The sequence below is a fragment of the Rhineura floridana genome, chromosome 10 (assembly GCF_030035675.1).
Source record: "Rhineura floridana isolate rRhiFlo1 chromosome 10, rRhiFlo1.hap2, whole genome shotgun sequence".
Taxonomy (NCBI): domain Eukaryota; kingdom Metazoa; phylum Chordata; class Lepidosauria; order Squamata; family Rhineuridae; genus Rhineura; species Rhineura floridana.
In genome coordinates, this window is record NC_084489.1 from 86,954,569 (window position 1) to 86,982,052 (window position 27,484).

Sequence of the window (27,484 nt, forward strand, 5' to 3'; positions counted from 1 at the left end):
GGTCCACCTGTGTGTGTGTGGGGGGGGGGCTGTCTCACTTCAGGCTGCAGGCGAGGACTCTCAGATGAGTGAATGTACATTCATTAAAAAAAATTCATTTAAAATCCTTCCTCTGCCGATCTGCACATAGCTGAAGCTATATTAGTTTCCACTATCTCACTATCCTGTCTCACACTAGGCTTTGAAATGTGTGCCTGGCAGTTTGTTTTCCTACAGAATGTGTATTTTCACCTAGGGATGGAACGTTCTGAAAATCTTGATGGTCCACCAGATCCTCATGGATATTTTTCAGACTCCCATCTCTGTCCTTGATCTCTGTGAGAACCAAGTTATTACCCCCCTGGTTTTGTTAAAAATACAAACAATTATTTCATATTATATGCATTATTCTCCCTAAACTCATTGGTCTGTGGTGCGTTTTGAATTGGTCCATGAGACCACAACAGGAGTAATTTGAGGAATGTGCTGAAAGCCTTGCTTCTGAGGGTAACAGTCAGAAACACCCAAGTACCTTGCAAGTTGACTTGAGATTTTTTAAAAAGCATATACATTCCTAAAGTACCGAGCACAAAAACAGATACATACAACAATGCATGTAAGTATATAAAAATACTTTTAATATACATTAAAAAATTTGCTGCAGAAATATAACACCACATGGGGCTTGACTGTTTTGCACATATTGTTGTTGTTATGTGCCTTCAAGTCATTTTCGACTTATGGCGACTCTATGAGTCAGCGACCTCCAATAACATTTGTTGTAAACCTTTTTAGATCTTGTAAGTTCAGGCCTGTGGCTTCCTTTATGGAATCAATCCATCTCTTGTTTGGCCTTCCTCTTTTTCTACTCCCTTCTGTTTTCCCCAGCATTATTGTCTTTTCTAGTGAATCTACTGATGTCACTTTTCTACTGACATCAGGAAACACTTCCTACCTGTTAGAGTCATACGACAATGGAACCAATTACCTAGAGAGGTAGTGGGCTCTCTGACACGGGAGGCATTCAAGAGGCAGCTGGACAGCCATCTGTTGGGAATGCTTTGATTTGGATTCCTGCATTGAGCAGGGGGTTGGACTTAATGGCCTTATAGGCCCCCTTCCAACTCTACTATTCTATGATTCTATGAATCATGTCTTCTCATGATGTGTCCAAAGTATGATAACCTCAGTTTCATCATTTTAGCTTCTAGTGACAGTTCTGGTTTAATTTGTTCTAACACCCAGTTATTTGTCTTTTTCACAGTCCATGGTATACGCAAAGCTCTTCTCCAACACCACATTTCAAATGAGTTGATTTTTCTCTTATCCGCTTTCTTCACTGTCCAACTTTCATATCCGTACATAGAGATCAGGAATACCATGGCCTCAATGATCCTGACTTTGGTGTTCAGTTATACATCTTTGCATTTGAGGACCTTTTCCAGTTCTCTCACAGCTGCCCTCCCCAGTCCTAGCCTTCTTCTGATTTCTTGACTATTGTCTCCATTTTGGTTAATGACTGTGCCGAGGTATTGATAATCCTTGACAAGTTCAATGTCCTCATTGTCAACTTTAAAGTTACATAAATCTTCTGTTGTCATTACTTTAGTCTTCTTGACATTCAGAACATATTAAATATATAATATATAATTTTTGCTTATAGTTTTGCATTTAATTAGTTGTCCTTTTTAAAAAAAAGGCAATGCACAAGTGTTTTGGTCATAAATAGGGATGGAAAGATCTGTCACGTTTGGTCCTCTCGGTTTCTCATTTTTCCAATATTAAATTCAGTTCACATTTTTGCAGCAATTTGCAATTGCATTTAAAACCCCTCATGAAAATTATTCAGCATTTTAGTGCAAATTTCTCCTAATAAACACATTTTTGCAAGCAATTTCTCCTAATATAATGCATTTTTGTATGTTATTTTCACTAGTATATTTATTTGCGTGCACACTTTCCCCTGATGTGTGGATTTTTGTAAACGTTGGTTGGTTGGAGAAGTGCATCGCAAAATTCGGATAAGTGCAAACTTTGAATAATGGCCGTGTTTCGGTACTCATGTTGTTTCGGAAAGTGCAAATTTGATTGATCTGGCTTTAAATGCAAACTGAATCAAATTTCTCCTCCATCCTTACTCACCCAATGCAAAAGGAGGTCTAAAATGATCAAAACCTGCCAAATTCCATATATAAATCCATTTGTAATGGGTCCCTCCTCCATCTCCAATTTCACCATGGATCTGCTTATGGCTAAATTTCAAACTGGTGCACCTCAAATGCAGTCAGCAACCTTCATTATTGAGATTAAGATGGTCTTGCTGGAGCCAAGCAGGTGTAGATCTAATTAACAGCCTGGATGGGAGGCCACCTGAGAACCGTGGGTATGCTGCCTTAAACCCTAGGATTGAATAAAAGCAGGATTTAAAATAAATAATTGAACTTCAGCTCCTGGAGGGCATCCTACTTTTCCTCCAAGAAGCTCATGGTAGCAAGGCTCTCCCCCCCCTTTATCCTCACAACAACACTGTGAGGTAGGCTAGGCTGAGAGACAGTGACTGGCCCAACACCACCTCCCAGTGAACTTCATTGCTTAGTGTGGATTTGGACTCTGGTCTCCCAGGCCCTAGTCCAGCACTCTTGACAACTGTCCCACACTGGCTTTCAGAGTTATTCCCCCACACTTATGCACATTGACTTAACTTGTTTGATCTGCCCATTAGGATGCAGCTGTCCCTGGTACAGAGATCAAGCTCCCATTGCTGCAGCATTCCTCCCTCTCCTATTTAAGCAGAGTGCACTTTGCCCTAATCATCTCTGATTGCTTTTACCAATTATTTTCGTGCCCCTCCCACCAAAGCTCTTTGCATGGAACCAGCATTTAAACTACGGCACTAATCACAAACAATTGCCATTTGAACAGTGTTGCTGAGCATGTAAAGTGCTTTGCCTTTGTTATCTTGGTGTGACCTTTACAACAGCCCTATAAGGTAGTTCAGGATTAATATCCTGATATTGCAGATGTATACAGCTCTGGTTCCCTCACCCCAAATACGATGTCGCAGAACTGGAAAAAGTTCATAAAAGGGCAAGCAAAATGTTCAAGAGGATAGAGCAACTCCCCTAAGAGGAAAGGTTACAACATTTAAGGCTTTTTAATTTAGAGAAAAGGTGAGTAAGACAGAGGTATATAAAATTATGCATGGCCTGGAGAAAGTGGATAGAGAAAAGTTTTTCTCCCTTTCTGATAACACTGGAACTCAGGAGACATAAATGAAGCTGAATGTTGGGAGATTCAGGACAGACAAAATAAAAGTTCTTTGTGCAGCATAGTTAAACTATGGAACTGGCTCCCACAGGACATAATGATGGCCACCAACGTGGCGTTAAAAGAGAATTAGACAACCTCACCGAGGCTAAGGCTATCAATACCTACTAACCATGATGGCCATGGAGACAGTATCCCTCTGAATGCTGGGAACCACAAGAGAGGAGAACGCTGCTGTGGCGCTCAGGACCTGCTTGTGAGCTTCCCATGGGCATCTGGTTGGCCATAGTGAGAACAGCATGCCAGACTAGATGAGCCACTGGCCTGATCCTGCAGGGCTCCTATAATTTTATGCTCTTATGAGGCTTTGGGGATTTGCAATTCAGCCTCTTGGCTTACACCAGCTCACGTGCAAAGGTGCTTATACCAGAGTCGGGGGGGGGAAGGGTGGTTATCCATCTGGCCCAGTATCTTCCATTCAAGCAGGGAGCATCTCTCTGGGGTCTCAGGCACTAAATCAGGGTCTCTCCCATTCCCAGCTACCTGTTGGCTGAAGGGGTTTGCACCTGTGACTACCTACATGCAAAGCCTGTGCTTCACCAAAGAAGTATAGACTTTCCCCCGGTCTGCTCCCAGCACCTACTCTCCGAATCTGACAGAAGCTCAAACAGCAAAAGTGCAATTAAGACCATATGCGCAAACAGCAATCTGCACATCTTGCATCCATTTGCATAATTTATTCCAAGTGCAGAACACCCGCGCGCTCCAGGAAGGCCCTGTCGGCTTTGGCACAAAGAAACCTCAGCCGCGGTTTTCTCTGCTCTGCTGCAAAAGAATTCTCCTCTGTCGTTCCCCCCCCCACAGCCACCCCCAAAACAAAAGCAAAAAAACCCAAACAAACCTTGGAACGGAAGAGAGTTCAAGGCTACCAAAGTGCGGGAGGGCTTTGGAGCACCTCAGCTCCTCAAACTGGAGCACTAAGGGAGGGGCCCCTGTTAAAGGCTGCGAGCCCAACGTGGATTTAAGAAAGCAGCCAAGCATGAACTGCCAATGCACCCACAGAGATTAAACATGAGACATGCCACAGCCCCACTCGTACAGTGAATGGGAGCATCTGTGAGCATCGTCGCGCGCCGCTTGAAGGTCATTTCTGCACAACAGCAGGCCTTCATCCAGTCCAGTTCATGGTCTCCTAGGAACTGGACCACAAATGAGAGGGTTGTGAGGCCTGGCAGTTCAGCTTCCTAATCCTGCCAGAATTCTCAGATGTTTCATCACTTCTCATTCCCCACCCCCTCCCAAATTTCTAAGGATTATTGTGCTGTCCTGACTGTTTGCATCTTAGAGTATTGAAGAAGAAGAAGAAGAAGAAGAAGAAGAAGAAGAAGAAGAAGAAGAAGAAGAATCCACCTCAGCAACCGTCAACCTCCAGCAAGGAAAGTGACTGACAGAGAACTAAATTCAGTATCAGCAAAGACTGTCTACCCATCAATGACAGCTAGTGGCTCCATATCAGTGGGGCAGTAGAATCTGCTCTGGGGTTTTGTCTGAACTTACCAAAGTGCTGACTAAAAGACAGAATGGATTCCGCTGCCCCACCAACATGAAGCCACCAGCCACCACCGATGCCCATGGTCTCCACCTTCCACCTGCAAGATGTTTAATTCTGACCCTGGATCCCTTTCTCTCTTCTCGACAGTCCCAGCACTGTCGCAATAGGACTAGGGAGGACAAGTCCTTGGGCCAGTCAAAAACTCTCAGCCTTGCCTACCTCCCAGGGTCGTTGTGAAGATACACAGAGCAGGAGAGATCATGTGTGCTACCGTGAGCTTCTTGGAGCAAAAGGGCAGGACAGCAATGAAATGAACCCAGTGGGTTCTCTTAAAATGTGAGTGCTACTTTGCACTCAGCTGCCAGGCACCTTGCCTAACAAAATATGGGAGATCACCACACCCTACCTCCTATGTACTGACCAGAAGGCAGCATCTGGCATCTGCAGAGGGACCAAAGTCCCTCATGCGGTGGAGACAGGTGGCTCCGATGTCGATGGGGCAGTGAATTCACTCCGGGTTTTAGTCTGAACTGTCAAGGAGCTGTCCAAGGTGGTGAAACCTATTCCAAAAATATCTAGCCTCCACTGCTGTCATGGTCCTTCTGGTCTCCCATAATCATAGGAACATAGGAAGCTGCCTTATGCTGAGTCAAATCATTTGTTCATCTGGCTGAGCATTGTCTACACTGACTGGCAGCAGCTCTCCAGGATTTCAGAGAGAGAATAGTCCCAGCCCTCCCTAGATATTCCAGGGATTGAACCTGGGATATTCTGCACGCAAGGCAGATGCTCTGCCCCTGTCCTACTGCCCTTCCGCTACTGACCACATTCCTTTGCCCCGAGGTGCTTCTCGCCCCATCAGGAAATGACAGCTCACTCATCTTTGCAGGAGGCTTTGGGTCTGATATCCCAGGAGGAGCCCTAGCATAGCCATGTCTGCCTCAGACACAGTGGCTGCAAGGGGCTAGCTGGGTTTGTGGGGAGCTGCAATTGACTCTCTCCTCTCCATGGCATCCCTGTCCATGGTGAGCCATGTGCTAGTCTCTGTGGGCCTTGGTTTGTGCCTGATTCTGCTGACCACGGAGGGTGGGTTTCTGATTCCACTCCTCAATTAGTGTAGAGATGGGTGAGAAATTCAATACAGTTTGCATTTCAAGCCAAATCTATCAAACTCCCACCGCACGTGACAACATGAGAATGAAAACGCAGCCATCCTTCGAAATTCGCACTTATTCGGATTTTGCAATGCTGTCCGCCAAACAAACAATGTTTACAAGAATGCATATTGGAACGTGCGCATAAAAATGAATGCATTTGGTTATAAATGTGGACGGAACCAAAATCCTCCCCCATCCTTGCAGCATCCACTTTCTCTGTACCGTGCATCGTTTTATAGCACTCAATCGTGTCCTCTCCTTGCTCACTTTATTTTTTACTAACTAAAAAGCCCCCGGTGTTGTAACCTTTCCTCATAGAGGAGTTGCCCCAACCCCTTGTTTACTAGTTTTAGCTTAATACTGGAAACAGAGAACAGAACTAACAGCCATAAAAACAGGGTAGAGAATTTAAGAAGGTGAAGATGGCCCACTGCATAATTCCTGTCTCGGGATCACAGGAAACTGCCTTAAACTGAGTCAGACCATTGGTCCATCCAGCTGAGTATCTGTCTACACTGACTGACAGTAGATCTCCAGGATGCATTCCCAGCCCTACACAGAGGTGCCATTGGAGATTGAACCTGGAGCCTTCAGCAGGCAAATCAGATGCTCTCCCACTGAGCTACGGTGGGCTCTACCATACAGCGCCCTCTACCCTTTGTTTTCCAACCTGTTGACGGAGGTTTCCATCAGAACGTTCCCCCACGGACCCAATGATGAACAGCCAAGCCTTCATCTTAGTAGAAACGGAAAAGGGGTTTCAAGAGGTCTCTTCCCGCGACATCCTTTTTACTTCTCTTTCTCTCTCTCTCTCTCTCTTTGTCTTCTAGGCAAATTTTATTCTTTTTATCAAAATTATCAGAGTCCTTGCAACCAAACTCCGGGAGACGAATGCAGGGAGATGTGATACAAGACAACAGTATAGGTAAGTTGTTGGGGTCTTCCTGCTCTGCAAGGGGTTTTGGGAGAAGGACGCCTGTGGAGGAAAAACTGGAATGCCCGCTTTTCACAAATTAGCAGTGAAAGATGCACTTATAGAATCATAGAATCATAGAATAGTTGAGTTGGAAGGGGCCTATAAGGCCATCAAGTCCAGCCCCCTGCTCAATGCAGGAATCCAAATCAAAGCATTCCCAACAGATGGCTGTCCAGCTGCCTCTTGAAGGCCTCCAGTGTCGGAGAGCCCACCACCTCTCTAGGTCATTGGTTCCATTGTCATACGGCTCTAACAGTTAGGAAGTTTTTCCTGATGTCCAGTCGAAATCTGGCTTCCTGCAACTTGAGCCCATTATTCCGTGTCCTGCACTCTGGGACGATGGAGAAGAGATCCCGGCCCTCCTCTATGTGACAACCTTTCATGTACTTGAAGAGTGCTATCCTATCTCCCCTCAGTCTTCTCTTCTCCAGGCTAAACATGCCCAGTTCTTTCAGTCTCTCCTCATAGGGCTGTGTCTCCAGTCCTCTGACCATCCTTGTTGCCCTCCTCTAAATTTCTAAATTCTAAATGTCGATCCTTCACAGCTCCTTCCTCATCCATATAGAAAGCTAATTTTGTCAGGAGCAGTTTCAAGTTTAAAAACGGGCTCCATGCAATGCTGCAAAAATGTCTAACGACACCCGTTCTCAGCTTTCCAGCTTTCTACCCTCCCCTGCTGAGGTTGCAGTACCACTTGGTCTAAAAAGGGTGAGGAATGTGGCATTTTTCAGAATTCAACATACAAGCGCTCTGTTCGGCCTTAACTGTTCAGCCACATCTGAGTAATGCTGGCAAGTAAAAGTTCACATTTTTCACAAATTGGCCTGGTTTGCTTAGAAGAAAAGAAAAAGAGAGGAAGAAAAACCTTGAGAATTTGGAAGGAAAGCTTTTAATTCAAAGCAGGAGGAGGGAGGGTAGAGGCTGAAATTGGCCTTGAAAAAAGCCAGGGTTTGTTTTCCAGCCTCTTCAAGGCCTATCATTTACCTATTGGTTTATTTCACGCTCTTTGAGGCTTGTTATTAATTATGGTTTGGACGTGTTCGGCTATTTTATTTTTATGATGTTTTTCCAATCCCTGACCCCAGCAACTGTCATGATTCGCCAGAGAAGGCGGTAGATGCCCCTTGGTGAATGCCTCCGTGCAGCAGCACCGCAACTGTTGGCAGGGCATCGCCTTCCCTCCCTCTCCCGCCTCCCCCATCAGCTTCATTTCCAGTCAGAGACTGTTCCCTCAGGGAGCACCACTCTTGAATGGTACCAGATGTTCCCATCGAGTCGTATTTCCTGAGGTACTTTCTGTCGGTCTGCGGGGCTTACAGGCCATTGTTATGTTTGTCTCCCAGCTACAGTGAAGGCTGGCCCATTAGGGGGACAGTGCCCCACCAGCCTCAGGCTGCCCTCAGCCAGCCCTCACTTGCCTGCCTTCGTACTCACAGGCCACATTCACACCATACATTTATTCTACTGTTATGCCACTTTAAAGAGCCATGGCTTCCCCCTGAGAATCCTGGGAAGTGTAGTTTGTGAAGGGTGCCGAGAGTCGTTAGGAGACCCCTCTTCCCCTCACAGAGCTACAATTCCCACAGTGGTTTAACAGAGGACACTGGGAACTGTAGTTTTTCAGATTTTCAGGCAGGGGTTTCTTCCAACCCTACCTGGAGATGCTGGGGACTGAACCTGCAAAGGCACCAAACGACATCCCTTTCTGTCATTTAAGCAAAGACTATGATCTCCAAAGATTAAGATTTCTAAAATATATAGACAACTATAGGTTTGATATAAACAGTTATTTTGTGGTGTGTTCGTGATTGGTAATTGGCATTTTCACTTTATATATCGTGAAAACCTTTCTTTAAAGGTTGGGCTATTTGCATGTATTTTTATTTTGCAACGGCAGCTCTCTAAGTTTCATATGAAGTGATGATTAGCAATGACCCTGTCTCAGAACTGAGGCCTCTATAGGGTTTTAAGAAAGCATCGATTTCTGTTCCACCTGATATACAGCGCATGCAGCACTGTTTCCATTCCACTGCAGTTCAGCTTCTGACAAAACTGTGTTATTCATCTCATTGTCTGCTATGGTGAAATGTTATGTAATTAATTACATATTATATCATATTGTCATTATGTTATTCCCCACCATTTATTTCAGTTCAAAAGAAGTGCAGTGCAAATTGGAAGCAGTGGGGTCATCAGTTATCAGGGCAACGTCAGGAATGAGTAGGCCCTTGGGGACCAACTTCCCCCCATGCAACTGGTGTGGGCTAAAACAGGCTCAGATGCCCCACCTCCCACACTGTCACATCAGTGCACTAGCACGCTGTGTGCACACACGCTGATGTGGCAATGTAGGGGCAGCTGGACCTATTTAAGCCCATGCTGGCCGCATCAGGAGGTGTTATATGGGAGGGTGAAGCTCCCACTCCACAATTCGCACCAGCGTCGGGTTGTGGGGCATGATTTGCAGCACACATCAACCTCTTACTCCAGGCCACAAATCACAACCTGCAACACAATGCTGGTGGGGCTTGTGGAGCTCCACCCTCCCAGCCCCAGCCTATAGATATTGGCAAGGGCCCTCTTGAACCTCAGGGGCCCTTGGGCCCATGCCCAACCTGGCCATCTACTGGCGCCAGGCATGACAATTATGTATTGTTGCATATTGTTTGCAGACTGAAAACAGTAAAATACCAATCATATTCGCTGGATTTATTTCGCTTCCAGAAATGGAACAAAAAAGGGAACATTGGCAGTTTCCACTCCCATTTCTGTTTTCATCAGAATTCTCTGAGATCCCTAGACCTCCGGATCTAAGGAAAGCACTTTGCAACACCGCTCAGCTCCTTTGCACACTAAAAACGCAAAAGAGCACAGCTGAATAGCAAAGTGGTCTGGTTGGATGTCAATATGGATAGTGCTGGAGCATTGGACCCATACCTGGCCATCACCGACAATGCATGGCCTGGGGGCTACCCCACAACAAGTAGGAGGGCTGCTGCAGTGGGCCTTGAAGCCTAGGATGCAGGCCCAGATCTTGGTGGTGGTAGCAAATATTCAAATGAGAACTTTGAAGTGTGGTTTGCAGGGTTGAAAGCAATTGAGCATCCTAATTTCTCCCTCATTTGCTATTTTCTTTAGGAAGCTGCTGAAGTCTACTCTGGTCCTTATGCCTCTGTTCGGAGTTCATTATATCGTTTTTATGGCTATGCCATACACCGAAGTGTCAGGGATCATCTGGCAAATTCAAATGCACTATGAAATGCTCTTCAACTCTTTCCAGGTACGGTATGTCCTCTGAGGTTCTGTTTGGAGGGCAACTTCCCTGTTCCAAACGCAGCGAATGCAAGGCATCCTTCTCTGCCATTCGCATATGTCAGTTGTGGGGATGTTGTTGAACTACAACTCCCATCAGCCCCAGCAAGCATGGCCAATGGCCAGGGATGGTGGGAGTTGTAGCTCAGCAACACCTGGATGGCCAAAAGTCCCCCAAACCTAACGTAGGTGTTTGTGTTGTCCTGCAGTATCTGCCCCCAAACCCGACTCTTCACTTTTCGGCTTTGAAGCTAAAGCTTCGGAGGGATGGGAGAGAGAAAATGAGGTGATGGCTTAGATTAATCACCTTTTGTTGGTAAAAGTAATTTCAGCTTTTGTGGTTTTGCCATCCTCCTCCTTCCTCATAAAATTATAACGTGGGATGACTTTGCTGAAACCTGTAATGACCTGATTTGGAATACAAATACACGCAAATAGACTATAAATCCTTTCTCTTTCTCTACCCATCGTCTGATAAAAGTGATAAATTTCAGCTGTCTACATTACATGGTCCACTGAGCTGCAGGGACCTCTTAAGGCTTTCCTTCCCTTTCCCCATTTCCCCCCCCCCACACACAAACTGCCTCCTTCTTCCTCCCCTTATCAAATCAATCTGCATCTGTACTGGAATCATTTTGAAGACTTTTTGTCACTTGTTGCTTGGAAGGAAAGTTGGGATATCAATGTCATTCATTCATTCATTCATTAAATTCATGGTAAATATAGAATCATAGAATAGTAGAGTTGGAAGGGGACTATAAGGCCATCAAGTCCAACCCCCTGCACAGTGCAGGAATCCAAATCAAAGCATTCCCGACAGATGGCTGTCCAGCTGCCTCTTGAATGCCTCCAGTGTTGGAGAGCCCACTTATGTATAGATAATATAGATTATCTATCCATAAAATTGTGCCTCTAAATTATTTATTTATTTATTTGCAACATTTATGTGCCGCTTAATCATCCGCATTTCTCTGCAGCGTACATAAAAAACAAGCAACGCATCAAATGAAACCATGAAACAATAAGATTGCCGTAAAACCAAACACTACCTTAACATGCCTGCTGGAACGAGAAAGTCATAGTCACGCGGCTGAAGTTCAACAAGTAGGGTGCCTGTCTAATGTCATTAGGGAGGGAGTTCCACAGGCTTGGGCCCAATATACTGATATTTCTGGACTCCAACTCCCATCCGACCCAGCAAGTCTGGTCAATGCTCAGGGACAAAGGGAGCTGTAGTCCATCAATATCTGGAAGGCTACCCTGCTCTAAGCTATAATAACCCTAAAACAGTTCCTCCTCATCCTCTCACTCTACTATCACCCCATTTGTTGCCTGACATTCAGCTTCTGTTTGTCTGTCTGTCTATTACATTTATATCCCACCTTTCCTCCAAGGAGCTCAAGGTGGTATACATGGTTCTCCCCTCCCTATTTTATCCTCACAACAACCCAGTGAGGTAGGTTAGGCAGAGAGGCTGTGACTTGCAAAAGGTCACCCAGTGAGCTTCGTGGCTGAGTAGGGATTCAAACCCTGGTCTCCCAGGTCAGAGCCTGTCAGTGTTGTTTAATTTGCACCCTAAGCAGAATGAATGGATTGCAGCAGAATGTAAGAGAATCCAGGTAGGCTTTTCCCAACCTTGCAGGTGCCTTTTGAAGACTTTCCCCTTTCAACAAGCCTTTTGAGACCTATCCCAGTCTGCGTCTGTGTTAGAAATGCTTTTTAATATATATGTGTATGTATATATGTGTGTGTGTGTGTATATATATATATATTAACAATATGTTTTAACCCTTTTTTAAAGATGTTTTTAAAGCTTTCTTTAATTTGTTTTGTTTTAATGTATTTTAAGGTCTGTTTTATGATGTTTTAAAGTGTTTTTAGCATTTTTGTTTGCCGCCCTGGACTCCTGCTTGGAGGAAGGGTGGGATATAAATCAAATAATAAATAAACATAAATAAATAAATACCCCTTTTGCATACCTATTAACAGCACGGGGGGGTCCCCGTTTGCATCTCATGACCGCAGCAGGGAGGGAAGTCTGTCCTTCTGGGATTCCAATATTTTATCTCACGGCTGTTTTCTCTCAAGGGCCAGCTCCAGGTTTCTGAGGGTCCTCTTGAGGGCTCCCTCCTACCTCAAGAGGCCCTGGCTTCGGATCAGTGAAAAATTCATTCAATTCACAATTTAATGCAAACCTTTCCTAATTCGCATTTCCTGGAGCAATAAGAAAATTGAAAGACAGCTGTTCTTCAAAATCCGCACCTCTGACTTGTGCAATGCAGTACTACACCAAAACGTGTGCACCAAAAAGCATATATTAGTGACAATAACATATAAAACTACCTTACATTAGGGAAAACAGTGTGTAAAAATGTGCCTCATAGGCAAAATTGTATACAGAAATTCATACATTAGGAGAAATATAACCCCCAAATGCGTGCAGATTTTCATGCAGCCTTTTGAAAGAAAGAAAAAAGCAAACTGATGCGGAAATGGGGTGAACTGCATTTCAGGTTGGAAAAATAAGAAACCGAGGGAAACCAAAACTGACACATTTGTCCATCTCTAATTCTGGCTATTCCAGCAGCGGGCAAGCGGAGTGCCTTGAATTAGCACTGGACACCAGGCAATGCCATTTCCATATCCCACAATGCCCCTGCGCAATGCTACATTGGGGGAAATGAAAATGGCAGTGCCTAGTGCTTGCAGGAGCACCAGTTGCCAGGAGACAATTAAAAAGTGGGGCCCAGAGTAGGAGTCAGTGGCAAGTCCGGCGGGGGTTCTGGAGCCCTCAGCAGTCGCTCAAAGATCTTGCATGGTAGTTCCAGGCCTGATGCTGTCAAATAGCTTTGGATCAGTTCTGTCTCAATGTTAATCTGTCATTTTGCTTTTTCTTCTTCCTAGGGATTTTTTGTCGCCATTATCTATTGTTTTTGCAATGGGGAGGTAAGTACCTTAGAGCCAAGCTGCATGATAAGCTGCCTTGTATGATGCCCATGGCCCTGGACTGTTCCACTTCAGACTGCCAATGGAGGGGCAGGTTGAATGTTTCAAATGTTCCCGCATTATTATTATTTTTTTAAATCTCCATGCATATATAAAACCACCATATTAAGGAGAAAGTTCTACCCTAGGCTGGCAGTTCCACAGACTGTAGCCTAGATCAACTGCTTCCATTTATGGAACTGACACTGTTATGGGTGCCACATGATACTCATTCTGTAATAGCAAGAAATTGATCTTTTAGTGTGGCAGTACTTATACTTTGGAACTCCTTGCCTCTTGACATCAGGCATGTCTGATGACTTCAGACATCAGGCCTTTGATATATTCTTCCTGGCACCTGCTTAGATTTTTGTCTATCCAGACATGTAGAACTACATGCTTTTTAATCTGTTTTCAGCTTCTTTATTTTAATTAGTTTTTGAATGTTTGTAAATATCTATCTTTAACTGACTTTTATTGATAATTTTAATTTTTTTTGTCAACCACTGTGGTTTTATTACAATCAAGTGATATATAAATCTTAATTAATTAATTAATTAATTAATTTTTAAATTGACTACTAAAAAAAATCACCCTTAATTAATTGGGAAACACATTTCTCAAAAATGTTTATTGTTTTCAATGTAAATATACTGCAGATGGCAGGTTCCATCCCTTCACTCTCATGCAGGCAAGAATGGCTCTCCAAGATGGCGCCTTTCTGAACTTGGGCTTGTCCCATTTATTGCAGAGAAAAGGCCTTTTCCACCTAAAACGCCACTTAGAAATGCTAATGGTTAAATGGTATATAAATGCCTTAAAATACATAGCTAAAGCATTTAAAGTGTTTTCCCATATGAAAAGAATGAGTCTATCCTTTTACATATGCAAATGTATGCAGATTTCCTTGATCCATTCACTGATGAAGTGATTAAAACTCACTTGCTTGACTAAGATTTCGGAAGAACATAGCACATCAGAAGAGCCTGCTGGATCAGGCCAGTGGTCCATCTAGTCCAGTATCCTGTTCTCCCAGTAGCCAACCAGATGCCTCTTTTGGGAAACCCACAAGCATGACCTGAGAGCAATAGCCCTTTCTTCAATTGTGATTCCCAGCAACTGGCATTAAGAAACATTTCCATATTATATTTTGCTGCAAATCGCTTAGAGATCTATTAATATAGGTGAGCATAAAGATTTTTAAATTAAGTAAATATATATTGCCTCCAATACCAAAGGGAGACAAACAGCCATCATGGCTAGGCGCTAGTTCAACTTTTCCCAAACTGATTCCTTCCAGAGCTTGTGGACTGCAGTTCCCATCAGCCGTAGCCAGTACAGCCATTCTGGCTGGTGAAGATGGGAGTTGCAATCCAAAAGCTCTGGAGGGCACCAAGTTGGGGAAGGCTGCACTAAGGCCAAAAGTCCATCTAGTCCAGCATCCTGTTCTCAGAGTAGCCACCAGATGACTACGGAATAACTGAAAGCAGGATCTGAGTGCCAGAGCACTCTCCCCTCCTGTGGTTTCCAGCAACTGATATTCAGAGGCATCCTGCCTCCGAGAGTGGAGGGAGAACACAGCCATTGTGACAAGTAGCCATTGATAGCCTTATCCTCCACGTGTGTGTCTAATCCTCTTTTAAAGCCATCCAACTTGGTGGCCATCACTATTTTGTGATATGTTCCATTGATCGGGTGACCAACTTATCTTCTATATCAGGAACCTTTGACCCTCCAGATGTTGCTGCACTACAACTCCCATCATCCCTGGGCATTGGCCATACTTACTGGGGCTGATGGGAGCTGCAGTTCAGCAGCAATGGGAGGGCCAAAGATTCCCTCTACCTGGTCCTACATTTTGCTTCTGTTTGCTACTTTGTACTGGACATCCCACTTCACATATAACCGTTTCTCCAGACTACCATGACTTTCAAAATGGCAGCACTCTCAAATCCTTCCACTGATATCATCCCTACTAAGGCACCTTCTCTTTCTCAATGTCATCAGGTTCAAGCAGAAATAAAGAAATCGTGGAGCAGATGGACATTAGCACTTGACTTTAAAAGGAAAGCCCGCAGTGGGAGCACAACCTACAGCTACGGGCCAATGGTGTCTCACACCAGCGTCACTAACGTCACCACAAGAGGGGGCATCGCCCTACACCTCAACACAAAGCTCCTTCCAGGTGCCCTCAACGGACACCGGAATTTGCCAGGATATGTCAAAAATGGCTCCATTTCTGAGAACTCCATGCCTTCTTCTGGACCAGAACAGTATAACAAAGACGAGGAGTATCTCAACGGGTCGGGACTCTACAATGGAGACAGGCCAACAGTACTTGTTGAAGAAGAAAAGGAGACAGTGATGTAAATTGCGTGGGGGAAAGGAATGGTTCAATATCCAAACAAGAGGTTCCCAGAAAGTGCTGAGTGCTATTAGGAATGCCTGGAGGATCACTGAGTGCCAAGGGTCTTCAGACAGTTCTCCCCCCCCCATTCTTTGGAACAAGAAATCAAGATCTATGGGGAAATGCAAGCCAGTTGTCTGATCCCATACAACACACACTTTTGTTCCATGGCTTGCTCGCTCTCAAGGTGTTAATGAAGGCAGGGGTTCTCTAGACCCAGCAGAGCTCATCACACCTGTTTCAAAATGAAGGAGATACTTAAGAGTTTACAAAATATATCAACAGCACCCTAGACTTGACCTGCCGCACACAGAGAAATGGAAGAGAATTTGTTGGTTGTCATGCTTTGGTACCATTGTCACTTTGGTATCATTGTCCTTTGGTGGTGCAAGCTATCCTGAGGTATTCAGAGGCCTTCCTGGCAATGATGGGTTCCCTTTTTATCGCAAAGGAATGGGCTTCGCCATGTGGTAGATCCACCCAGGGTGGGCTCAGACCAGGGAAACCTCCTTGCTGGGTGAAGATAATTGGTGTAGGCTTCTGTGAAGGCCTTGAATCTTTGTTCATTCTTTGATTAAGATCCAGTTCTCTAAAGACTTGGCTGCATATTCCTACAAGGAATGGAAAACCTCCCATCGAAACAGCATTTCTGGTAACTCACTTTCACAATGACCAAATGGAAACTTGGAAAGGATCCTTTGTTTGAGTGGAGCCAAAATGCAGCAAGAAAGAAGCTAAATCCAAAGCAACAGATAGCTGGTTGTCCAGATTTCAGATCAGCCTCATTTGTCCTACTTTGGGGAGGGGGGGGGGTTATAATCTGCACTACAAAATTATATTGGTGGTTTTTTTGTCCGTTTAACTATCTTTTTTTTCCCCAGCACCAAAGAATCATGGGAATTGTAGTCTGGGAAATACACTGATCGTTCATGTCCTCTCACAGAATGATAATTTCCAGGGCTTTGATGCCAGTCTAAGTCCGTAGTGTAGATGCACCCTGAGAATAAATGGGAGAGGTGAAGTGGGCCAGGGTTTGATAGTGGCTATATATGTGTTACATAAATGCTATAAAGGAGTTGCAGCTGTTTGCACTACTGCTGGGCCAGCCCATCTAGTAGATATGGGATAGGGCACCTATGGCCTTCCAGGTATTCCTGGACTACAGCTCCCATCATCTCTCCATACCATTGGCCAAGCTGGCTAGGGCTGATGGGAGATGTAGCTCGACAACATATGAAGATCTGCAGGTTCCCCACACACTGTAAGTAGATACTGTGACACCTTTTGGACCATCGAATTTTTAAGCACTGCTATAGCAAGAATCCCTACTGCCTAGCAGTGGCGGCTGGTAGCCCCTATGTCAGTGGGGCAGTGGAATCCACTCCAGGTTTGGTCAGAACTTTCAAGGAGCTGTCCAAGGTGCTGAAACCCATGGCTTCTGCCCCACTATGTCAGCCACCAGCCACCACTGCTGCCAAGTCACTGGGATCTCCATACTCTCCAGTGGGTGATGCAAGGCCCAATGGAAAAGAGAAGTTGCTAAGGCTTGCAGGAAGGAGTGGATGGGTTATGGTGCAAAGAAGGGGTGGAGGACTAAAGTCTCCCTCTAGGTTGCCCAAAGGTTCTGTTGGCCACTCCCACCTACTCAAAAGCCAGCAGCCTGAATATCCTATCTCCAGAGCTTGGAAAAGTTACTTTTTTAAACTACAACTCCCATCAGCCCCAGCCAGCATGGCCACTGGATTGGGCTGATGGGAGTTGTAGTTCAAAAAAGTTACTTTTCCAAGCTCTGCCTATTTCTCCTGTCACAGCACCTTTTAGAGCTGATTCACAAGACTATTTTGAATGTGATGCTTTGTGGTCAGTCAGCATCAGAGCCGGCCCAAGACATTTGGTGTCTGAGGCAAAAGACAAGGTGGTACCCTCCCCTTCCACATACAGAATCCAACTGGAATCTTTTTTAAACATTGGCAACGGGACAGCGTCCTCTACCACACGTGGGGGCAGCAGGCTATCTTAGGGGGCATGGGGCAGGATAGCTTAGGGAACAAACAAAGGTGGGGGGTGCTGCCTGCCTCCCATCTTCTGCCACTTGAACCAGCTGCCTCACTCTTCCTAATGGTAGGGCCGGCCCCAGTCAACACCAGGGGATGATACTCTGATGCATCTCCACTTTGCAACCTATCAGATCCTGCTGAGTGGCAGAAGGGTGGATGGCAGAAGACAGAATGTTCTCAGCCTCCATAGCCTTTGCCACAGCAGCCACCTGATCTTGCTTGGCTGTCTAACCACCATGTGAAAAGTGGTTGTGTGAATTGTGTCTTGAGCTCTTCTTTAAGTTCCACAGATGACTTGCTCCTGCAGCCCATTTCCAATCACATTTACCTAGGACAGAGCTGGTGAACCTTTGGCCCTCCAGAGGCTACTGGACTACAGCTCCCATCATCCCCAACAATTGGCTGTGCTGGCAAGGACTGATGGGAATTGGAGTCCAACAACATCTAGAGGGCCAAAGGTTCCACAGACCTGTCCTAGGAGATAATCCCACTGATTTCAATGGGATTTACTTCCAAATACATATGCTTAGGATCGTGGCCCTGCTTTAGATTCCTGTGGGCATATCTGCACTGCAAATATCTCTTAATTTTATATTTAAATGGTCATCAGTTGCCGCAAGGAATCCAGGGAACTGTGGTTTATTGAGGAGCCTGAAAATAGTTTGTTTGGGATCCCCAGGCCCTCTCCAGAAACTACAATTCTCTGGGCAGAGGGATGAGTCAGTAAACCAGTTTCCAGAGTTGGCCTATTCAGAGTTCTCTGCCAGAGTTGGCCTATTCAGTCTTCCCTTTTGCAATAAATCCAAACCCCAGAAGCACAAGAACCTTTTGCTGAACTGTGATTGGTGTGAAATTTTAGTAATTTTCCAATAATAATAGTAATAGTAATCTTGCATAAACAATTAGGAAATCTCATATCTGCAAATACAACCATTAAAATTAGTTCAGTTTATATTCTTCCTCCACCCTGCCAGCAATCTGCAGTTCTCAGTTCTTTGGGGAACAGTTAATAAGTACATTTAAAACTGGCTTATATACATCATGTAAATATGCCCTAATCAACTAGTTGAAATCGTCCCCAAGAGGAGACATTTGGAATGCCTGGAACTAAGAGGCATTGCATTGCCTTCTATAAAGGGGAAGCCATTTCAGGGTCTAGTATGAGTGGTTGAAAAGTGCCTTGCTTTTATCTCCTCTCTGTTTCTCTCCTTTAACCTCTCCTGGGCCAGAAGACCCAGCAGAGCTAGTGGGCATTCTGCAGTTTAAAATATAGATATTAATCCTGTCCTCCAAGAGAAGCAGCATCTTGTGACCGCTGTCAGTTGCACAGATTTGTACAGCTGACCTTATTTTGCAAAATGTATCCCACACTTTTTCTGTTTTGCAAAATTTATGTTGGCTGTGCGAGTCATGAGGAGGGGGCAGAGCTATGAAGGGCACTGAAGCCCCCACACACACGCATACACGAAACTGCACAGTGCTGGAAACCCACACAGCCTCAAACATATTGTCACAATCATAAGGGCTAGAAGCTTGATCTTAAAAACTGAATCTCCATCTAGTATCACATCCTGTGATTCCCACCCACCCCTGCATATCCACAGAAATGCAATACACAAGTAGCATGGGAGTTTATACCAAGGCAGCTTATAATGGTGATTGGAAGGAATCCCAAGGGACATACATATTGTTCAGCCTCCTTTGCTTGGAGATGACATATGCCCTCCCCACTCCAAGCCCCATTTTAGAAAAGGATATGTCTCACGTCTCAGCTAACCACATGTGGGGAAACTGTGTAACCTCACGAGGAGGGGCATCCGGTAGCAACGTCCTGATGTGAAGTGAGCAAAGAGATTGAAATCTAGTTCCGCTCTGTGTTTGCCTCTCACTGGCAAAGGAGATCAGGGGGTCCTAGGCAGTTCTCCAGCAAAATGGGGGCATGGAGGCCCATTGCAACCCAAATGGAAGAGCCCAGTCCTAGAGAGCCATGGCCCTTTGCCCAGGAATCCCCTTCAGACAACTGTGTGAGCAGGCAGCAAGACATCCAAGAGATTGCATTCCCAACTGACTTTTGCTTCAAAGTGTGGCAGGCAGGCATTTGACTTCAGCCCGACCGTGATAATGTGCTACCTCTGAAGGGCACTTCTGATGACTCAGTGTATTATCATTCCCCCCCTCCCGAATAGAAATGCACCTTCGACTTATTCCTGTAGCAAAATTTAGAGTGCAGAAAGACTTGGATTTGGAATGAGCTTTGAGCCAAATGTAGGTGCCCTGTGTTGCTTACAGGAAAATGGCAATGCCCATGGCTGCAGATATGAATGTAAGCTTATTCTCTGCTATCTGGTTGTCCGACGCCCTCAGCCATGGGCTTCATTTTTAAGCTCCTCCGTAATCTCCCTCCTTACTGTTGCAAAGTCTCTAATGTCCACAAGACAAATTCAGATGAGGTCCAAGCTAGGGATGGGGGAAGAAATTTGATTCAGTTCACATTTCAAGGAGAATCAGACTAACCCCCCCACCCTTCTGAAACAATACACAAACCAAAATGCAACTAACCTTTGGAATCTGCACATCTCTGAATTTTGCAACAGAGTTCTCCAACTGCAACAAAAGAGTGCAAAAATGTGTATATCGAGATAATGTGCGTGAAAATACCTATAACATCCTGAAAACATTATATTAGGGGAAATTGTTTGCAAAAAATGTGAATATATTACGAGAAGGGAGCGCTAAAATGCTGGCAAACTTCTGCAAGAAATTGCTTTATCAAAATCTGCACGCTTGTCTGGAAATGCGGTGAACTGAACGGAAGATTGCAAAAGTGAGAAAGGCCAAACTTAATAGTGTCATCTATCTCTAGTAGTGAAGAAGAGAGCGTTGGACGTAATGTGGAACTGCAAAGTAGTGGGAGAGGGGCCAGTGTGACACAATCAAAACTGAAAAGGAAAAAGGAAGTGCGGTCCAAGCATTTGTAATGTGTTTCATTTCATACAGCGTTCAAAGCATTATTGATGCATAATTTGATGTTTTAAAGGAGGGTAGGAGTTCTCAAAAATGAGAAGGAGAGAATGAACCATGGGGAAACAGTTGTCTGAAAGGCCCTTGCTTGCATCAAATCAAGGGGCATTGCATGACGTTAGTTCATACTATATGGGCTCCTGCTGGGAGGAAGGGCGGGATATAAATCAAATAATAAATAAAAATAACTCTTTAGAAAACTAGGCAGTGGTAGATGATGGCTCCATGTCAGTGGAGGCAGTGGAATCCACTCCAGGGTTTAGTCCGAGCTTTCAAGGAGCTGTCTAAGGTGTACTTAAATCAGAGCTTGGAAAAGTTACTTTTTTGAACTACACCTCCCATCAGCCCAATCCAGTGGCCATGCTGGCTGGGGCTGATGGGAGTTGTAGTTCAAAAAAGTAACTTTTCCAAGCCCTGCTTTGGACAGCTCCTTGAAAGTTTGGACTAAAATCCAGAGCGGATTCCAGCGTTCCACTGACATGGAGCCACCAGCCACCACTAGAAGTGGGGGTGGGTAGGCAGCAATCAGGTGCAAATTACACTTGCAGTGTTGGCTCCTACAAACTCTGGAAACTGAAGCATACCTGAGCATCTTCAAACCTGTAGTCCTGCACAGAAACATACTAATGTTTGATTATGAACTATGAATTGGTTGGTCAGCATCTTCAGCAATTCCTGTGACTGCCACAGCTACTAGTGTGGTCACACACCATGGCTGTGCACTGGAAGCATTATTGCCCAGCTCACACATTACATTTCTCAATATAAGCATTTCTCCCAATGCAGGATGGGGGTTGCTAGCAGCTACAGGTATTATGTGAACCAGGCTTTAGGGCAAGGATGGCCAACCTGTGTCCCTCAGGACATACAGACATAGGAATCTGCATGGCACTGAGTCAGACCATCTGGTCCATCTAGCTCAGTATTGCTTACATCAGGGACAGCCAACATGGTGCCCTCCAGATGCTGTTGAGCTGCAACTCCCATCATCTCTGGCCATTGGTCATGCTGGTTGGGGCTGATGGGAGTCCAACAACATCCTGGGAGCATCACATTGGCTGCGCCTGGTCTACACTGACTAGAAGCAATTCTCTGGCATTTCAGAGAGAGGCCTTTCCCAGCCCAGTCTGGAAATGCTGGAGATTGGAACTGGGACCTTCTGCATGCACAAAAGATGCTCTGCCACTGCGCTACTGCCCTCCCCCTGTGCTCTGGCAGCCCTAATAAGCTTTAATAAAGACGTGGCTTTTAAAAACTACCCACAAAAGGACCAGAAAATTGCTTGCCAAAGTAGTAAGACAAAGTAGTAAGACTCCGCTCCCAAAATTCCTTGGATGTAATCGCCTGAGAAGGAACCCCAGAACAGAACAGAATGTGATCATTGCTCTGATCACATTGGCAAAAGATACTCGCTGGCTTCCTGCTTGTTTCCAAGTACAATTCCGGGTCTTTAAGAGGTCCTAACTAGGAGGAGTTAGTGGTGCTGGAGGAGAGCTTTGCAGATACCATGGACTGCGAAAAAGACAAATAATTAGGTGTTGGAACAAATTAAACCAGAACTATCATTAGAAGCAAAAATGATGAAACTGAGGTTATCATACTTTGGACACATAATGGGAAGACAGGATTCACTAGGAAAGACCATAATGCTGGGAAAAACAGAAGGGAGTAGAAAAAGAGGAAGGCCAAACAAGAGATGGGTTGATTCCATAAAGGAAGCCACAGACCTGAACTTACCAGATCTGAACAGGGTGGTTCATGACAGATGCTGTTGGAGGTCACTGACTCATAGGGTCGCCATAAGTCGTAGTCGATCTGAAGGCACATAACAATAACAACTAGGAGCCCTTTGAATTTTACTTTATTGGTGTTAATTCTAGTAATGACTCCTCTGTGCTTAAGTACATGTGCCCTGAAAGCATGACTCCTCTCAATCCACTGTCTGCAGCAACACTTTAGAGACCTGCCATTGAGAGTGCTGCTGTCTTTTCCTGCTTTCCATTTTTGTCACAGGAACAAGCAGGGGGTGCAAGTTGAAGTAATCAGAAGTATCCCTCAACAAAAGGAATTATTCCCTTAATGTTTCATTACAAACACATAGACCCTCTCCCCTCACTCCCCCCTCCCAAAGAAACAGAATGATTTCATGTTTGTTTTTTGTTTTTTTTCACCACAGATGATTTGTGATTTATAACATATGGCTGGAGATGATTGAGCAAAATGCACAAGAATTGTTTACAAACTAAAGACATCCATCCGTAATAAACAAGAGAAATAGTCTGATGTCTTGTCTGCTGGTTTTGTAATGGGAAACTGCTGTCACTTGAAATTAGGAGTCTTGACATAAGGATTGAGGGAAGGAGACATCCAGGAGTGCTGTGCTGAGATCTGTCCATGATTTCTCAGATTGGCATAAGAACATCAGAACAGCCTGCTGGATCAGGCCAGTGGCCCATCTAGTTCAGCATCCTGTTCTCACACTGGGCAACTAGAGGTCCATGGGAAGCCCACAAACAGGGCCTGCATGCAAAGAGCACTCTCCTGTGCTTTCCAGCAACTGGTATTCAGAAGCAGGGCCGGCCCCAGACATGATGGGGCCCTTGGACACGAGCCTGCCCCGACACTCCCCATCCGTGATTCATGGCAGGATCACTGCCGTGCATTGCATGCCCCGCCGTTCCCTTGCTTCACCTACCTTGTTCTGCAGTTGCACATGCAGCGCTGCCCTTAACAAAGATGGAAGCCGAGGTTTCCCTAAGGGGCTGAAGCCTCTGCTGCCATCTGGGTTCGTGGCAGGGATGCACGCGCACAGCACACATGCTTGCCCTTAGGGAAACCTCAGCCGCCATCTTTGTTAAGGGCAGCGCTGCGTGTGCAACCGCAGAACAAGGTAGGTTAAGCAAGGGAATGGCGGGCACTCCGAAGCTCTCACTGTGCGATCTGGGGCAGAGGAGCAGAGGGGGCCCTCAGGCCCCTGTAGCCCCAGGGACCCTCGGGCCAGTGCCCCACCTGTCCACCCTTTAGAACTGGCCCTGTTCAGAAGCATACTGCCTTCAACAGTGGAGGTAGAACACAGCTGTTGGAGCCAGTAGCCATTGATAGCTTTAATGTGTCTAATCCTCTTTTAAAGCTGCCATGCATGATTTTATACACTTTTTTCAAGTGCAGCCACACTCATCCCTGACCTCATCCAGACAACCAGCAGTTACATCAGTGCTGATGTGGCTCCACTCCACCACACACACACTGGCATGGGTCAAGAACAACATGCTGAACTGAGCCCAGTGCAGCTGTTTTAAGACCAGCAAGACAGGCCCCAGTTAGTAGCCAGCATTTTATACCATTTGGTGCTAAGTGTAGCCACTGTTGTGCCCTAATTGTTAGTTCTGAACAGTCTTCAAGGGCAGCCCTTCATACATTGCACTACAGTATATATATATATACTGCCAACTCATATAAAATATCAAGGCAGTGCACAACGATATATACAATGAAACACAAACCACAATGCAAAAACAATCATTAAGATGACTGGCCGATCCAAGAAATGATTGGCTAATCAAGAACATGTAAACAGCTGCACAGGCCTGTCAGCATAAAAGGGTCTTCATGAGATGCCTGAAAATTAGTACCAAGGATGCGTGCTGCATCTCTGCTAGAGATCTGTTCCACAGCATGGGATCGGCGACACTAAATGCCCGACTTCTAGCTGAGGTCACTCAGACCTCTGTGACGCAGGGGACAATGCATAGAACGTTTAAGTGTCTCACAATGGATCTGGGTGTACTTTTCACAAAATAACTACAGCTATTCAGGAACATTTACTATCTGGATAAGGCAGTCACAGAATGACAGTCAAGAAAGAATCATCATTGCCACAGCCGGGTCCTGGTGACATGGTTGAAAAGTGAACTGTTTGTTTGCTCCTTTGGTTAAAAGAGTATTAGGGAATGGCCTGTAGTATGTTGTGCAGTCCCTGCTCCTGTGCCTTTAAAAGCAGTTTGATCTGCAGCAGTAGCGCAGTGGCAAATTCAGAAGTGCAAGGCCCTCCACGATAGTCACAGCCACACCACTCCTTTTTTTGCTGAGAATGACATTCTTGTTAATGCCTTCTCCCACAACCACAGACATCCCTAGGAGCCAATAAGCACAAAAGAGGAGAGTGTTAGCTACTGAAAAGAGTCTTCTCGGTGGCTGACTCCTTTCACTCTGATTGGCTCAAATCAGCAGGAAAGGACAAGGAAACATGTTACTCTTCTCAGTGGCTAACACAGTCCCCTTTCATGCTGATTGGCTCATAGGATGCTGGAGACATAGGGACCCTGCTGGGACCCTGCTCCCAAAAAAGTCAGAGCTTGGAAAAGTTACTTTTTTTGAACTACAACTCCCATCAGCCCCAGCCAGCATGGCCACTGGATTGGGCTGATGGGAGTTGTAGTTCAAAAAAGTAACTTTTCCAAGCTCTGAAAAAAGTAAGGGGGCTATGACCCCCTGGGACCCTGGAGGAGTATATCACTGATCTGTAGGCATTAGCAGCTGCTTGGGCTTATCTCCACACTATGGAAAGCTTCACCAGGTAAATTGTGCTCATCAAACTGTTGCAAAAGGCATAAAGAGTAGGCCAATTCTGGCTTTTAATCACGTGCTGTCATACGTAACAGTTCCAAATGCAGCCTGTAAAATGCAGTCATTGGAGACACCCTTTGAGACACGTGGTGCAGAAAGTAGAGAGGCCCAGAGCCAATGATAAGCAGCGAGAACTCCTCCTACTTGTGTCCCCTTCTTCCTCCCTGCAAGGGGAACACTTAGACAGAGGAGGAGGAAGAGGACAGGCAGCGCAACTGCCTGGACTGGACGTAAGGAGGAAGGCAGCAGGTGGAGGCTGGCTGAGGGCAGACTAAGGTTCAGAGGGCAGTTCCCTGTTTGCCCCAACAGACGAGCCTCCGCTGGCGAAATTGTAGTTGCTGTCCATTGGCATACATGTGTGCTATAATCAAAATGCATCCATCCCTGACCAGAAATTGAACTTCTGACTTCAGTTATGGAGTTGCAGACCCAAGAATATCAATTGTGCGCACACAAACTATTTCTTAAAAGTCCTTCCCCAAAGGCAAAACAGGAACTTTGATGTATCAGAAACAGGTCCCAGAAAATCGGAAAACTGGCGTGCGTGGTTTGGCCTGGAACCACTTCCATTTAGTGTGGAGCAGCTGCTGTGTTCCGTGGAACGAAGTGTGCCCATTTGCAAATTCTGGTCCTTTCGAATCTGCGAGTGGTCTGCGGCCAACACATTTTTCCAACAAGAGCCAACTGATCTTCCTTGACCCTCTTCTAAAACGAGCCAGCTATTAAATTGTCAAAGACTTGCATTTGTAGTCTCCGATGAAAAGCCAGCCCTTCATTGGTGTGCCTGGGAGTTATACTGGTTCATAAATCTCATTCATAAAAATCAAATTCATAAGCATCCCAATGCATTAGAGCTGAGCCTTGGAAGAGCTTCTGACAAACTATTTTGCTCATGGATGGATAAAGCTAAAAGCTGGTCAGGCAGCGTCTTCGTTTTAAACAGAATCACGGGCCTCAGTAGGGGCTGGGTAGGGAGGCAAGAGAGCAACCGCTGTTGCAAGTTAAGGGCCACCAAGACACCCCACTGAAGATGTCTAGGGTCCCTCCAAACTGGCAAAATGGAACAGATTTTGAGTAATGAAAAGCGATTGCAGATTGCTGAGGACTGAAAATCAGATCGCTTGTGTGTGCAAAGAATCTCTTGATATGGATTTAATTGTAAACTGCCCAGAGAACTTTGGCTATGGGGCGGTATACAAATGTAATAAATAAATAAATGGGGAGCAGTGGAGGCTTCTCCATTTGGGCAAATGGGACACTGCCCCACCAACTTCAGTCTGCCCTTAGCCAGCCCGCACCTGCCTGCTTTCTTACTAACAACAAGTCCAGGTTATGGGACTGCCTGTCAGCTTCTACCTCCTTCCTCTCAGTATTGTCCCCTTGTATTGCCCCCTCCCCGGCTTGGAGGAGACTTGTGGACAAAACAAGAATGAGTTGACTCTGCCTGCCATTGGCTCTGGTGCCACCTACTGTTGGCCTCCTTGCCTTCCACCCCACCAGTCTCAAAGGGCACCAGCCACCACTGATGTGGAGTTTTCCATTTCTGGTTGTTAGGTTTGCCCAAATGCTGCAATGGCAAACAAGTAACTCTAGCCCTCTGAGCATATTCTCACACCCACGGAAAATCCAGAGCAACAGCAATCAAAGAGGCAAAGCTCCACTGCCCAAAATGACATCACCTTTGGCAAGCTGGTTTGGTTTACCTGTTGAAAATGTGCCGGTGGCTTGACTTTTCAGTGTCTGCTGACATATACATTCTTTGTCAGACAAGCCTTGGATGTACTGGATAAGGGACTATTCACTATGTAATCTAGGGACATAAAAAGTTGCCTTATATTGAGTCAGATCATTTGTCATCAAGCTCAGTATTAAATACACTGGCTGGCAGTGACTGGTTATCCCAGTCTCGCCTGCCTGCTGTGTGAGCCAGCCATACCATCTCAGCAATCGAGGGATAAAACTATAAACAAAAGTGGCCACGCCCTGTTTCAACTGTTGATTAAATTTCACCTTTTTTGCCTTAATGGCACTTATTTAGACTCCTCCAAGGGATATTTTACTTTCATTTCAGATAGGGGAGCCAGCGTGGTGGACTATATCCTGGGGTCGCCTCCCTAGCTACTCTCGTCAAGGAGTTTTCTGTGG

General features: G+C 45.4%; 1 protein-coding gene across 1 annotated transcript in view; it reads left to right on the plus strand.

Annotated features, from left to right (window-relative positions):
- Nucleotides 1–15,790, plus strand: part of PTH1R (parathyroid hormone 1 receptor) — a 162,207-nt gene extending 146,417 nt beyond the window's left edge. The window contains exons 10-13 of the mRNA XM_061586051.1: nt 6,786–6,880; nt 10,070–10,211; nt 13,148–13,189; nt 15,236–15,790. Coding sequence (XP_061442035.1) covers nt 6,786–6,880; nt 10,070–10,211; nt 13,148–13,189; nt 15,236–15,598 — 642 coding nt within the window. The 3' untranslated portion in view covers nt 15,599–15,790. The remainder of the gene's footprint in view (nt 1–6,785; nt 6,881–10,069; nt 10,212–13,147; nt 13,190–15,235) is intronic.
- Nucleotides 15,791–27,484: the final 11,694 nt, after the last annotated feature.